Source organism: Branchiostoma floridae, chromosome 17 (assembly GCF_000003815.2).
Source record: "Branchiostoma floridae strain S238N-H82 chromosome 17, Bfl_VNyyK, whole genome shotgun sequence".
Classification (NCBI taxonomy): Eukaryota; Metazoa; Chordata; class Leptocardii; order Amphioxiformes; family Branchiostomatidae; genus Branchiostoma; species Branchiostoma floridae.
In genome coordinates, this window is record NC_049995.1 from 9,804,567 (window position 1) to 9,818,844 (window position 14,278).

Here is a 14,278-nt window from a genome sequence, read left to right on the forward strand (position 1 = left end):
CTCACTCACTCACTCACTCACTCAGTCACACCCACTCTCTCTCTCACTCAGGTATGCAGTCTCCCAGTCAGTCATTCATTCATTATTCATTCACTCATACACACTAACTCACTCACTCACTCACTTGCTCTCACTCATTTATTCATTCACCCATCTACTAACTCACTCATTCAATCACTCACCCAATCACTCACCCACTCATGTAAGAAGAAAATATGCTTAGCAAAGCTTTGTGATGCTCAGTACCGTGAATACAAAATATCTCTGTCCGCCCTTTTTCTTCAGTCCACCCTAAGAACGGTTAACCCACTTTCCTATGTAACGGTATATATCTCCATTGAATCAATATGGACGCATTGAAACTGAACTTGATAAAATACCTCCGATTGGCATAGTCTCCGAATGTATCGTCAAACAATCTTTCCTAAAACAACGCACTTTGCAAAAGAAGCAAACGTGATCTTGATGAAAGAGAAAAAGATCCTTTAAGTGCCGTGATATATTCCCTATGATCCTATTATTCGGGCTACGCGGTCAGAGAGATCAACTGAGACAATGGGGTCCATACAAAAGCGACTATATCCCGGAAATTTATAACAGTGATAAAGAATCAAAAGTGACTGCTTGGCAGAATTGTGCTAGGGCCAGACTATGCATGACTATGAGACACCCATACAAAATACTTTTTACCTCCACGAGTAATAAGGTATTGTCTTTTGTGTCCGGTTTTAAGATAAAATTATTGAGAATCTCTGGATGGGGTGTGATGATATTTGGCATGGGAGTAATTGTAAGTGTTGATACACATGGTAAATATCGATTTTGGGCCCCCTTGTGTGTGACCTTGGTATTGCAGAAGAACGTCTAATTATTGTACCTTTTGCCCTAGGCAAGCTACGGTCTACTTAAAGTTTGATAAAAGAAGAAAATGGCATTTGTATGCCACTGTGGTCTCACATTGAGGGTTTATACATAGTTTATACATAGGTATATATAACGTCTATATGGTATATATAGTAGTTTATCTCTGCGACTTTATTGTATCCATGATATATTGGTGATTCTTAATAGTGCTAAATCTTGTTAATATGTAATGTTTCTGTTTAGTATATGGAACTGTCAGGGAGGTGCGTTAAAGATACGGTAAACTTACGTGGCTGCCATCATTGATGATTCAAGAAAATACACTTTGCCAATAGAGGGTTTCCGGAATAGATGGGATGGGCTAGGATAGCGGGCCTGGCTAGTGCTCACTTTCGGGTCCCCACTTACTTCTAGCTGTTGGGAGACCTGAGTGCAGAATGGCCTTTTCCTCCAAAATTGGTTCCCATACTTATGCAAATCTGAATTTTTATCAGCACTTGAGTGTAATAACGTATACTTTCATGTCAAATATAAAGATAACAAACATTGGGATGAATCAACTGTAATTTTTCTGTGTCTATACAACCAAAACTGTGACACTGTTAGATTTTAGTGCAAAATAAAATGGGCCTAGTCGGCTGTAAGGAGAATCTTTGAGTTAGCAGCCCGCTAGCCCAGCCTACCCATCTTTTCCAGAAACCCTCCAGTAGAAAGCGCCAGAAAACACACTGTGAGACATAACACTGCTGTCAGTTATGTCGTTTACATGAGTGAATCAAACGGACACTTAGGCAGAATAAGAGAAGTCTTGGAGAGAAGGGCTATGATTTTGGCAACGTTTCAGAAGAGAAGTCCATTAATATTCACTGTCAGTCGCTGCAGACTTGCAGGAAAGCTTTGTACCAATGGCCCCTGAGATGACTGTCTGGTTTTACTGTGGTAAAAGTAAAAACCAAAGTTTTGTTGTTACCTCCATAAAGGAGGTTAACCTGCAACAGGGGTACTGTTATTGGTTGTGTATGTGTTTGTACCCATAACTTAATTTATTTTCGATGATCTTAATTTAGTATAGCAGTAGTTTTTCGGTCCCAAAGAAACCAATTGATTTGCGGTCCCTTAGCATTATTTTTGGCACTACTGTGTTACAGACAGACACCCCTATTCTGAAAATATAGCGTAATAGGTCATTAAACCAGCTGGCAACTGTTTCATTTTCAATTTCATCTATGCGAGCACACTGGCATTTGGTTAATGTTTTATGTAAAATTGAAGGCTGGTCAAATTTTATGAAAGAGCTATAATATTCTAACGACTTGAGAACTGCTTCGTCAATGATCAAAATATTTCTAATTCTTTACTTTTTTTCTTCATTTTGTTGTTCCAATAATAGTTCCAGTTTGACGAAGATGAATACTTCGAGAACTATGTGCACTATCTGATGGCATCTTCCAACAGTACCTTCAGTTTCCTGAGGAAGCCAGTCAACAAAGACACGTAAGGGTTCTTTACATTTTTTAAACGTTTGTTGCAAGGTATTCTTCATATGATTATATATAATATAACATTTGGACAAAAGTAACGTTCACAATGGATCTAAATGTGTAATACTTACAGTCTTTGACAAGCACAAAATATATTAAATTTGCGTCTGTATTTATTGAAATATGATATAATGACTCCTTATTTTCTACAGGTCAAAAAGGCTTTGTAGAAGTGCGAGTTGATATTATATAGTATATGTTGTTTTATTGTGTAAGCAGATTCAAACAGTAAATGCCATATTGTTGAGTGACCATGTATGGACTTATTTATTTATTGTCGCTCATAGGTGGATAACGGTACCTACTGTCGTGAATGCATTCTACTCTCCATCAAGAAACTCTATCAGTTAGTAACGTTTGTCATATTCACCTGACAGGTTTGAAGTAGTTTGTTGTAAATACTAGATTAGACCATGAAGGTAAACTCTAGTTTCCAAAGCATTAATTCTAAACTTCCCACCTTGAGCGTTTTGTTCCATGTATCTGTAAGTCTTGCAATTTGGGTATTAGATTGGCAAGAAAGGCAGGTCATCCGAGTACCATCAAGCGATAGAAAAATGAACCTTAGTTCGGCCTCATAATTAAAACAAGAAAGCTGGCCGGTGCGTACTTTGGAAAAAGCCTGGATGTTAAACAAAATCACACGGAAAAGAGTTTTTAAACATCGAATTACTGAATTGGTCTTTCTTCTATTTAAAAAACACTACATGAGATTTGTCTAACAAAGAAAAAAAATTAGCAAGTGGGGTTCGAACAAACGCTCTACGGAAGATAGGTACCGTGCTGTAGACCGCTCGGCCACACTTGCTCGCTCTGTTGAGCTAAGACGGCCCAGGCACGCTCGATTTGTGTCCGAGTTCGGGCGCGTGTTCCCTTGTCCAGCCGAATTCGAACCGTGTTCCATGATGTTCCATTGCATATTTCGAACCGAACGCGCGTTCGAACCTGTGGTTATTTGCAACTTTTCAACGTAAACAGGCACCGTAAGGACCATTTATCCTTGGTGGGTGTCTGTGCGGTCAAGTTATGACATCTAAGGCTTTAGTCCCAGCTCAAAATAAGAATACTGATCTTTTTAGTACTCAAGATTTACCTATTATCCCTTTCTTATCAAAATTGCCCGAGGTTATTTTGTGTAATCATGTAATGTTTTTGACTATGGTGCATTTTCAACGAAAAATGGAAAAAAATGGTCGTTTCTGATGTTTTCGGCCCAAAAAAACAATATCATCCTAATTTAAAACAAGATAACCTCGGATAAAAATGATAAGTTTAAGGTTGGCTTTCATCCTTTAGAATATCATGATTGAAAGTCTTGTTTCCAGCTGGGACTAGACTCATGAAATAAACAACACTTTTTTTAACCAAAATGTTTATTTCTAACCAAAAATCCAGCATGTAGAAAAAATCAAAAGTATTCAATGTATTTAAAGTAGTACTAAAACTGTGTGAAGTTTCATCGTAGTGCGACCGAGCAATCAAAAGTTACGATCGATGTATAAAATACTACTTTATTCCAGTCCATGGGCCGTCTTAAGCCAACAGAGCGATTACGCAATAGCACGTATAGAAGGGCTATTTGGTTAAAGTGACCGATCCATGCATCCATGCATCCATACAACCGCTTCTCCCGTCTCACCGGCAAAAAATAGAGCATTAGAGCAACGATGAATGACAAATTCTGATTCGTTGAAAACTATGTCTTACAAGACCGTGCCAGACCAAGCCACTTCCACTTGCTAGTTATGCAACGGAAATATACAGATAGTGGTATTTATGCATGCTATTAGTACTGAAGTAACAACTTGAAGGCAAAACGTTCAAAAATACTGTCTAATTCATAAGGTGTCACACATATCATTTTAAACTTTATACTTTCAACCTAATCCTTTTATTAGCCTTCTTGAATGTCGAGACCCAAACCCAATTATAACATTTCATCTCTAGTAAGAGTGCTTGGCAGTATATAATGATATGATCAATAGACTGTGGGACAACTTATTTAGCACGTAATGATAGAAATTCCGACCTTTGTTGTCATGATTGTAAAGAGAGGAAAGATCATACCTATGTATTTATATCAAACCCTCGGACATTCAAGGTTATGACCAGACCTTTAAAATTATTCACAAAAGTAAAGGGTAATATGTCGATTGTTTGTAATGAATGGGTTATTTGACAGACAACCTTCTGATCATATCATGCCATTAATCAAGCAGTCAAAAGGGATCATTCAGTTCGATTTTCTTGTAGTCTATTAAAAGTGCTACCTTAAATGTCTAAAGTTGCAGTGGTAAGATTAAAGAAGAGAGTGCTTGGTTGCATTTAATGATAAGAGCAGAAGAGTTTAGCTAAGGACAAGGCAGGAAAATCGATTTCTGTTTTCACAGGTTTTCCAGCAGGAATTTTGCGATCTCCATTCTATGATGGGGACTATCCCTGGTAAATGTTCAAACATACTTTTATAATTTTGATTTTAGTAAAATCAATGATCATTATAACTGTGTCACATTTTGGACCGGATTCTCAAGTAAGTAGTAACATGAATATTGTTATGTCTTTTAGCATTGTCGTTTGACGATATCCTTTAAATGATTAACGTTTGGAACCGCATTTGGAACACTGCTGCAGCGACACCTAGCTGCAGTGCGATGTAGACCTGGTCAGTATGCTCTGAGGAAGGTGTTAGGCTGTCAACAAAACTTCGATTGCCGTTTAAGTCATAGCTTGTGAATGAATACATTTTTCAAATACTCAAATATTTAGAATATGTGAATAAAAAAATGTACGAGAAGTAAGATTTATTTTTCGTTACAATTTGAGTATGTATATCTCTAAATGTATTTCAGGTATTTGAACTTCGGAGGTATCGGTGCTGTCATTGGCCACGAGATCACGCATGGCTTTGACGATTCAGGTAATTTCATTTTTGGGACGTTTATTATGACATTGTAATGGCGCTTAAAGTCAATCCAAAATGTATTTCCACATGCTCTACACAGGGAATTTCAATGAAAAATGGAGATCTTATTTACGATGTGTCTGTACGTGCTTGTCTGTGTGTTTGTGTGTGTGTGTGTGTGTGTGTGTGTTTGTGTTTCTGGATTTTGTAATAACATTCAAGAACCTTTGTTTGGATTACAATGGTATTTGTTATGTAAGTAGGTGTTGGGAAGACGAAGGTCAATCTTTGAAGATGTTGTGTTCTATATAGATTACGCTTAACCCATACTATATATGGACAAAACACGTGCTATTCTTATTCTAATTATAAGAACCACATCTGCTACTTGCTTGCAATATCTGCCGACTTTTTCATCATGTAAATTGTCAACGTTAACATTTTGAGAATATATTCCGTAACTGCTTCCAGGACGTCAGTTCGACAAGAACGGTAATCTTGAACACTGGTGGAACGAAGAAATCACCGACAGTTTCAAGGAGAAGGCCCAGTGCATGATCGACCAGTACAGTAACTACGTGGACCCTGAAACAGGGGATTTGAAGCTTAACGTAAGTCACATCGACAATCAATCATGTGTCATATTCTATTCCTTGCCTTCTACACATTCTTCCACAAGGGTTTAAGGTGGTATCTCACTGCACTTGGAGCACCGATGTGGCACGGCGGGGTTCGAAAGATTACTCAACGAATTTCAGAGAGAAAGAACGAATTTTCTTACGTTTTGTGTATTTTGTTGTCTTCTAAGTCACACTTTTACGTATTACGCAATATCTAAATTGTAAAACAGTAGGCGAAAATAACACAGCAGTGCCGCAATGAACGACCCCCGCAGTGTACTGGTGCAGTGAGATACCACCGTTAGCACGCTGCCAATACAATATACCTAGAGCGAGGCCCTGCAAAATCGTCTTGAGGTTTTTAATTTTGTTTAGTTTGGTTTGGTTTGGTTATAGTTATACAGATCTCCATTAGTGGCTGATATGTCATTATTCTTCCTGGAGTCCGGGTGATTTGTAAAGAATCACCAATTCTAGACGGAAGGATTTTGCACCATCGCACACCGCACCATCGCACGTGTGGGGGGTTCTTTAACGTGCCTGGGCTAACCAGCTGTCAGTCAATATGTAGATCCGCTTTACCCAGAGAAAACACAAAGGTGGTTGTATGATTGGCTAACATGTACATCTAGCTAGAGACCATACCACAAATTTGTAACACCCCGATTAAGTTAAGGCTAGCCTCACATTTCCAGAGCGAGGCCCGGCCGGGCTGTTTGTTGAAACGAAGAATAGAAATGTATATAATTATATAAAATCATACACAAATTAAGCCCGTGACTATTAGCTTGGTGTCTCAATATCATACTATCCTTTTCCAACAACTTAGGAGGTGACTGGTAGAGATTACTTTAATGTGTCGCTTGTATGGATGTAACGTAATGCTTTCAGTTGACAACGTTCCTACTCGATCTGCAAGAATTGGTACAGAGAGACCAGCAGTGTTTCCACAAAATTCTGGCAAGTTCTTATCAATGCAAATGCCAAAATATCTTAATCCAAAGGCAGTCAAAACTTCGAGCTCCTTCAGTATGGTAGGGATGTTGTGTGAGCTATACAGTATTACCTCTCTATGCACTTGTAGTCTATTCGTGGCCGTTACAGACTGTGACGTCTTACGACGGATGTAATTGTGTGGATAACTACATGAGCTCCGTAAAATGAAGCGAGGTCATTACCATTGCCAGTATTATCTTCATCCAGGGCTTAGTGCAATTTAGGCTCGTCAACCGAACAAATTTCTTTCATCAGCTCATTAACCTGTTTTATGCCACCGAATCTTCAGATGCACTTTTCGTTTAGACCTATGGATTAAAACTTCAAATTTCATCCAAATCTATATTGAAATGAATAGGACGCAAATGGGGCTAACGTACAACCATAAAACAATAGTTGAGCAACCATGAGTACTTCAAGTGAACATTTATTGCCATCAGCTAATGGGAAAAGTCCACAGAAGCCCCCATAAGCTGGAACTATAAGAAAAGATAATAATAATTACTTTCATCCTAACTGCAACTTACCATAGAAAAGCTGCTTTAACTGTACAGTATACGTAAAAGGTAGCGGCTCTATTGGTTGATGTTGTCTTCTTCATGCTGTGTAGGCAGTAGTTTGGATCGTACCCATTACTACAATAATGTTGGTACCTGCCGCTTTGAATAACATGGAAACCTTGAAACAGCAATATTCGCTATCCTCTAGACACCACCATTGGTCGTTTGGATAATTGAACCGATAGGGTCACACAGATGACTGCTTTTGATAACGTCTTGTTCAAATTACAAGAAAGCCGGGTTTGCGCGGTTGGGAGGCAAAAGTGCCATTCCGAGTGTCAAATGTTTCGCTGTTGTCTATCGGTTCAATCATATGGTGGTTATACTCGGTAATTGTCAGAATCCCTTAAGTCCAATAAAGCGCATTATATATATACCACCGACTTTTTATCTTTCAGCCACACGTTGCAAAGTTATTAAAAAAACTACAACGTCTTTTATGTCTTATATTGTCTAATGTACTATTTACTTAACCTTTTTTTTTTCTTCCGCTCCGAAAAAAAGACTGTAACCTACGAAAGAAGCAGGCTACGATGTATTACTACAACAGGTAAACGGATATTGTAAATGCATTTAAGTTCGCGGGGATTCAATTTCGCGGTAGCGGGAAAATGGACTTTTCGCGGTGGTTTTAATTTCGCGGTAGCACCATGCACTGTAGTCTCTTACTGTCATGGAAAAATATTCGCGGTGGTTTTAAATTCGCGGTGAAGCGGCCGCCGCGAAAACCGCGAACATTAATCCACCGCGAACATTTCTGCATTTACAGTATCTCAGTGGGCCACGTCTGTAAACCCGTAAACAGACACGTGATCTTATCAACACGTGATTTTGCGGATACGTGACGCCAGCAATGGGTCAAACGTGCCAGGAAGTGGATAGCGCCTACCGTCTCTGTTCACTGATGGCTGATGGTCCATCAATGGACTCCATCAATGGTCCTGCTACTGATCTAGTAGTAGTAATCATGTAGATTTCTCTTTTCCTGGCGTGGGCTGAAACAAACCCCCATAGTAAACCTCCACACAAATGATGCGCACTGATATGGAAACCACTTACGTAACACTGCATCTTATCTCCTATAAAGACTTCACAATTTACTTTACAAGTTTTAAATGGCGTACCGTCCTACAGGTTAGTGGTCGTTTGACTGCCGGAGAAAACATCGCTGATAACGGTGGCCTGAAACAAACCTTCAGGGTTCGTACCTTTCTTTATTCTTTTATGGGATTGAATATGAATGAAATGTTGATCTTAAATTGGTACCAGCTTTACTTGGTTAAGTAATCGACAGGAAATTGTTTTCCTTCTGAAATCATGCTTACTAATAAATATATCTGATTTGCGGTTAAGGTCATGCACTTTCACTGTCTTTAATTTGTGTCAACTTTTAAATAGTTTTCGAATTACATTTACGATAATTATGAAAAAAAGTTAACGTTTCATTATCTCGTAACAACATCCATTTAACAATGACATCATAGCATCGTTATAAATTAGCATTGGTAATGTTTGATGATAAACAAGTAAAAAGCGTTAGAAAATTAGAAAAACAAAACGCAAAATTTATTGATTCTACCTCTGGGGTAGAAGTTTCATTCATAGGAACTATTTTGAGGTTGATTCGTGGGTACATCGGTTCACAGGGGTACAAGAAGTGGGCAGCTGCCAATGGACCAGAACCGATGTTGCCTGGACTATCCCTGGGCCCAGAACAGCTACTGTTTGTCAACTTTGGACAGGTAAACATAACGCACAGCATATCACCATCAACATAGGGTTTCACCGGCGGTGAGGTATACATTAAACAAAGTTTTTACCAGTACGACCTGCCCTTCATGGCAGACATTAAAGCAGATCCTGACAGTCCAATGTGTCTCTGTCTATCATATAACCAGCATATATGATTAAAACAATTATCGTCTTTGTTATTTTGTATCAATTTTGATTAACTTGTTTCATAATGCCTTTATGAAAGACGAAATTTTACAGATTACCGTCGATTCTATTAGATATCAAAGCAGCTAGATTTCAAATTGTTCAGCAAACCCCGTCGTTAATGTCTTAAGTGTTTTGGATGATTGACAAGCCTTTCATCTGTATATAAAAAAATCTAAAATGGGTGCCGATAGATCTAACAACAACAATAAAAAAAACGTTTATTTCTTAACATTTTTTGACTTGCTATCCAGACTTGGTGTGCAAAGGCTAATCAACAGACTGCACAGAGGCTTCTATTCACGGACAACCACAGCCCGGGAAGGTTTCGGTGAGTGACGTCCAATTTTTCATATTTTCTTTCTTTTATTTAAAAAAGATATTCTAGTCTTTATGAAGACTAATGGTAGGAGCATCATCTAGTTTGATGGAGATGACCAATTATTGAAATATTGATGGCTTTCCTTGTACCTTAAGCCATGCCTAAACTTGCAATTTGACGACCCAATGGGTTTAGACAGGTCATTTTGTAAGTCAGTGTAATTTTACAATGCCAGACAACCAATCGTTGTCTCCAGTACTGATAGATACGCTCATGCAATCTTTTGATTGATGGGTGAATTGACCTCTTTTTATACCTTTTTTTAACGTTTTCGATTATAAATGATGTAGTAGTTTTGATGTAATTGAATATTGTAAATAGTGAATAAGCTTCTACTATTATATGCTTTTTATGCAATGGTTATACCCCCTTCCCACTCTCGCCACGCTCTCTCTAGATCTGCTACCTAAAATTTGACGTATTCATCAACGAACTGTAACGTTCTAGGAAAAAATCGAATCTGTTTACGCTTTCTGTGTAGTCTTCTCAGTCATGCGTGTATGTTTTGTATGATATATTCAGTGTGAAAAAAAAGGCAACACATATCCTATTTAGGTCGCAGTGCGAGCGCAGCGCGATCACCGTCTAGTCGAAATTGGGCCTTAGAAGTCCAGAAATTCTGAGCACATCACAGCTGTTCAGATTGATGTTCTTTAATAAAGACTCAGTATACGTAAGGCCTTATAATACAGTCTCTGTTGTTTTTGCAGTGTGATTGGCACCTTATCCAACAGTCGTGACTTTGCCGAGGTGTTCAGTTGCCCAGAAGGATCACCCATGAACCCTCGCGGGAAGTGCACCGTTTGGTGAAGCCGGAATGATCTTCCCCTTCCTCACCTCACCTCACCTCACCTCACCTCACCTCACCTCACCTCAGCAGGCCCAGAGCCACAACAGCCGTAGGGGCAGCAATACAATGAACATTTTTCTTACGTCTCTACCCATATTTGCCTCCTTACCTGGAGTTAATTAAATCGGTTAGTGTGTTTGTTAATTTTGTTTTTGTGTGTGTCTGCAGTTATTTAGTATAGAATGTTAGCCTACAAAGACGTAAGGAGAAATGGTGTAAAAGGATACTTGAAGAATTGGAGAACATCAGTTTTTCTTTGGTGCAATGTTGTAGACATGAAGGAAGACTCGTGGCCATGGCTACACCCACACGGTCGCTGGCGGTGCCATTCAAAGTATGTTTGTTTTAATCATTTTGGTATAAGCCTGCATGATGTGGATATTACATTGTGGAAACTTGTAAGGTGAAATTGGTGTAATACGATATTTGATGAAAAGAATTGGAAGTATGATTACGATCGGGTCCAATGGTGTTGTAGAGATCCAGAATGGCTTATGGCTACACACACACACAGTGATGTCAGGTTTGTTTTGGTACTTACACTTAGACCTTGTTATAGATGCACTTGTTTTCTAGGATATATGTATGTGGATAGTGCTTCTTTAACAATTGTTTCAAGTATTTATGCCTATTGTAACCAATGATTCAATTTCTTACGCTATTTTTTTCACTCATTTAAAGCACGTATCACTGTATTGTAGCAGGCATCACTGTATTGTACCATTCACATTAAGATTACGTGAGACAATTGTGTCGAACATACGTTTATCCCTAGTTTCATGGAAACACTTATCATCCAGAATAAATCAATATTGCACAGACGGCAATGGTGTCATGATAATCATTTAAAGTCAGTTGTTTTGGCACGCTTGTTATTTTTTAACCTACATACGTTTTAAACCCGTAGATTGCATTGCGCCGCATGTACCAGTATCAAACTGGTTTCTACCGCGGTGTGACAAAATTGCAGTGACACTTCTTTTGGCTATGGGGCAGCATACAAACAAGGAATACTGCGCTACAGACATGTTAATGATATTGTAACAGACTTCTTCTATGGAAAAGCGTGACGAAATCACACTGACAGTTTTGATGAGTACAGGACGTCATCCAAATAAGAAATTCGACGGTTCAAACATTCATTGTGACATCGTGCTGGATGTACTAGACTTCCCCTAGATTATTCTGTGGAAAAGTGTAACAGAATCACATTAACATTTTTATGACTATAAGACAGCATACAATTTAGAAATTCTACCTTTCCAACACGTAAATGACATTGTGCCATACTAGGCCATACCAAATTTCTGCCTCGGAAAAGTATAGGAAGCTCTGTTATGATAACCTCAAACAAAGTGTAACAGAATCACAGTGACAGTTTTATGTCTATGGGGCAGTATCGAAAGCAGAATCTATATTTGTTTCAAACACGTAAATGCCATTGTACCATACCTTAACGGATTTCTGCCGCGGAAAAAGTGTGGAAATAATCACAGTCACAGCTTTTCATGACTTTGAGACAGCGTCCAATGTTGAAATTCTACGTTTTAAACACGTAACGTTATATGGCATTGTACCAAACCATGTTTTACCAAATGGTTTCTACATTGGAAAAATTGTGGAAAATCACAGTGACAGTTTCTATGTCTTTGGGACTATATCCAAAGAAGAAATTCTACGTTTCGAACACGTAAATGACATTGTACCATGTTTTGCCAGGTTTCTAACGCGTAAAAAATATGAAAAATCATTTTTATGACTATTATGATATTGTACCATCCCGTGTCCTATCAGGTTTTCTACCTCTGAAAAAGTGTGAAAAATCACAGTAACGACTTTCTATGACCACGAGACAGCATCCAAAGAAACGATTCTACGTTTCGAACACGTAAATGGCATTGTGCCATACCATGTTTTACAATTGATTTCTACAGTGAAAAAAGTGTGAAAAATCACAGTGACAGTTTCCATGTCTTTAGGGCTATATCCAAAGAAGAAATTCTACGTTTCGAACACGTAAATGACATTGCACCATGTTTTGCCGAGGTTTCTATCTGGAAAAAAATGTGAAAAGTGACAGTTGGTATCATGACTATATAGCTCTGTGCAGACACTCCCAATCTAAGAGTCCCCGGAAGTCGCGCACGAACCCTATTTCACGTAATGGATAGTCTGAGATTAGGTCATGAGGAGACCAGGTCTCTGGGGCTTACAGACCCTCCAGGTCGTAACCACAGCCTTCCCGAAGAGACGTCCCTTATAGCTGTGATTAACGAAGATCTGGAACTGCGGACAACTCTTCATCAACCAGCTCATTGCTACTCATCTGCAAGTCTGAACCCTAGATCTTTTGGGAAGACTCTAAATGTCACGTTGCCAGTTTTGTTATGAAACTTATTATCTGAGGCAAGGAGGTTGCGTTCCCATCAGTGTTGGTTGGTGGATTTGAGAAGAGGACAACTCTTGAAGTTAAGAAGGGATTTGGTGTGAGTTGTGTGTGGGAGACAGGTACTGAGCGCGAGGAATCAGTGATGATATAGCAGGAAATACGTAGATTAAGGTGTGCATTCCTGATTTTGTTTTTGTTATACGAAATCATAATTGCGGGGCAGAAAACCTCATGTAGAAGGAATTGAGATTTCAAAGTAATATTGCTGGAAATCGTGACATTTAAAAAGTTGGCTGGCACAAAAAGTTCTTAACTAGATTTCAAAGAGGAACTATTATGTAATCATATTAGTTTCAAAACAGTCTATTGTCAGTGCATTTGACTTTTTTCATACCCTTTTCTTAATATTAACTTTCCTATATACAGCTTACAAAATGAATCGTTAATTACATGTCGAAATAAAGATATTTATGAATCATGAACAATTTTTCACAAATAATCTTCACCTTTAATTTTTGAGGTTGAAGTCAACCAACATAACAAGTCTCTCAGTAGAGGAGCCAAATGGGGTTGCTAACATTTGGCAGTCTAATCCACCAAAACGTCGTTCTGAATAAAAATAAAGGTTGCAAAAAGTCTATCTCTGCAGCTCTGCTGGAAAGAAACCCTTAAATCAACCACTACAGCCATGGCATGGTCACACAGGTCAGTCTGATAACAAAACTATGCACTTTAGACTACTTTAGTTTGAGATATCGGAGCAGACAAGAAAATTGCTTTGACCCCAACAGTCAAACCCTATCTAGGGCACATTCCTCATCTCTATTTCCAATACATCCAGTCTACTTCTTCATCTCAATTTAACCCAGTTTATCTTTAAATTGACCGCGTCTTTCGAAGATTTGTCTAAAATCGGGTTGTGTGACTTATGTGAGGCTTTTAGAAGAAATGGGTATCTATTGATGATTTTTCCGTTGTCCCATTGGTATAATATACACGTAGGTACCAGCATAGCCTTCAATAACCTTTTCGGACCTTATACAGTGTTTGCATAGACAATAAGGTCCCCTAACCTTTAGTTGTCGGGTATATCTCATTCTTATCTGCGTTAGCTTATGTGGTGGTGGTAGGAAAATTACCAGGGATTCTTTTTATCTTCTTCATGGGGCAGAAGCTGGCAGCATATTTGTGTGCCACCATCGATTTTCCGAAGTGTTAAATGTGTTTTCGTTTTAG

At 38.6% G+C, this 14,278-nt stretch overlaps 1 protein-coding gene across 1 annotated transcript in view; it reads left to right on the forward strand.

Moving 5' to 3' along the window:
* LOC118405049 (neprilysin-like) overlaps window positions 1-11,471 on the forward strand; it is a 29,053-nt gene extending 17,582 nt beyond the window's left edge. The window contains exons 14-22 of the mRNA XM_035804449.1: window positions 2,255-2,358; window positions 2,693-2,751; window positions 4,796-4,847; window positions 5,255-5,322; window positions 5,779-5,918; window positions 8,618-8,683; window positions 9,130-9,225; window positions 9,676-9,752; window positions 10,514-11,471. Of these exons, the coding sequence (XP_035660342.1) occupies window positions 2,255-2,358; window positions 2,693-2,751; window positions 4,796-4,847; window positions 5,255-5,322; window positions 5,779-5,918; window positions 8,618-8,683; window positions 9,130-9,225; window positions 9,676-9,752; window positions 10,514-10,613 (762 nt within the window). The 3' untranslated portion in view covers window positions 10,614-11,471. The remainder of the gene's footprint in view (window positions 1-2,254; window positions 2,359-2,692; window positions 2,752-4,795; window positions 4,848-5,254; window positions 5,323-5,778; window positions 5,919-8,617; window positions 8,684-9,129; window positions 9,226-9,675; window positions 9,753-10,513) is intronic.
* The last annotated feature ends 2,807 nt before the right edge of the window (window positions 11,472-14,278 follow it).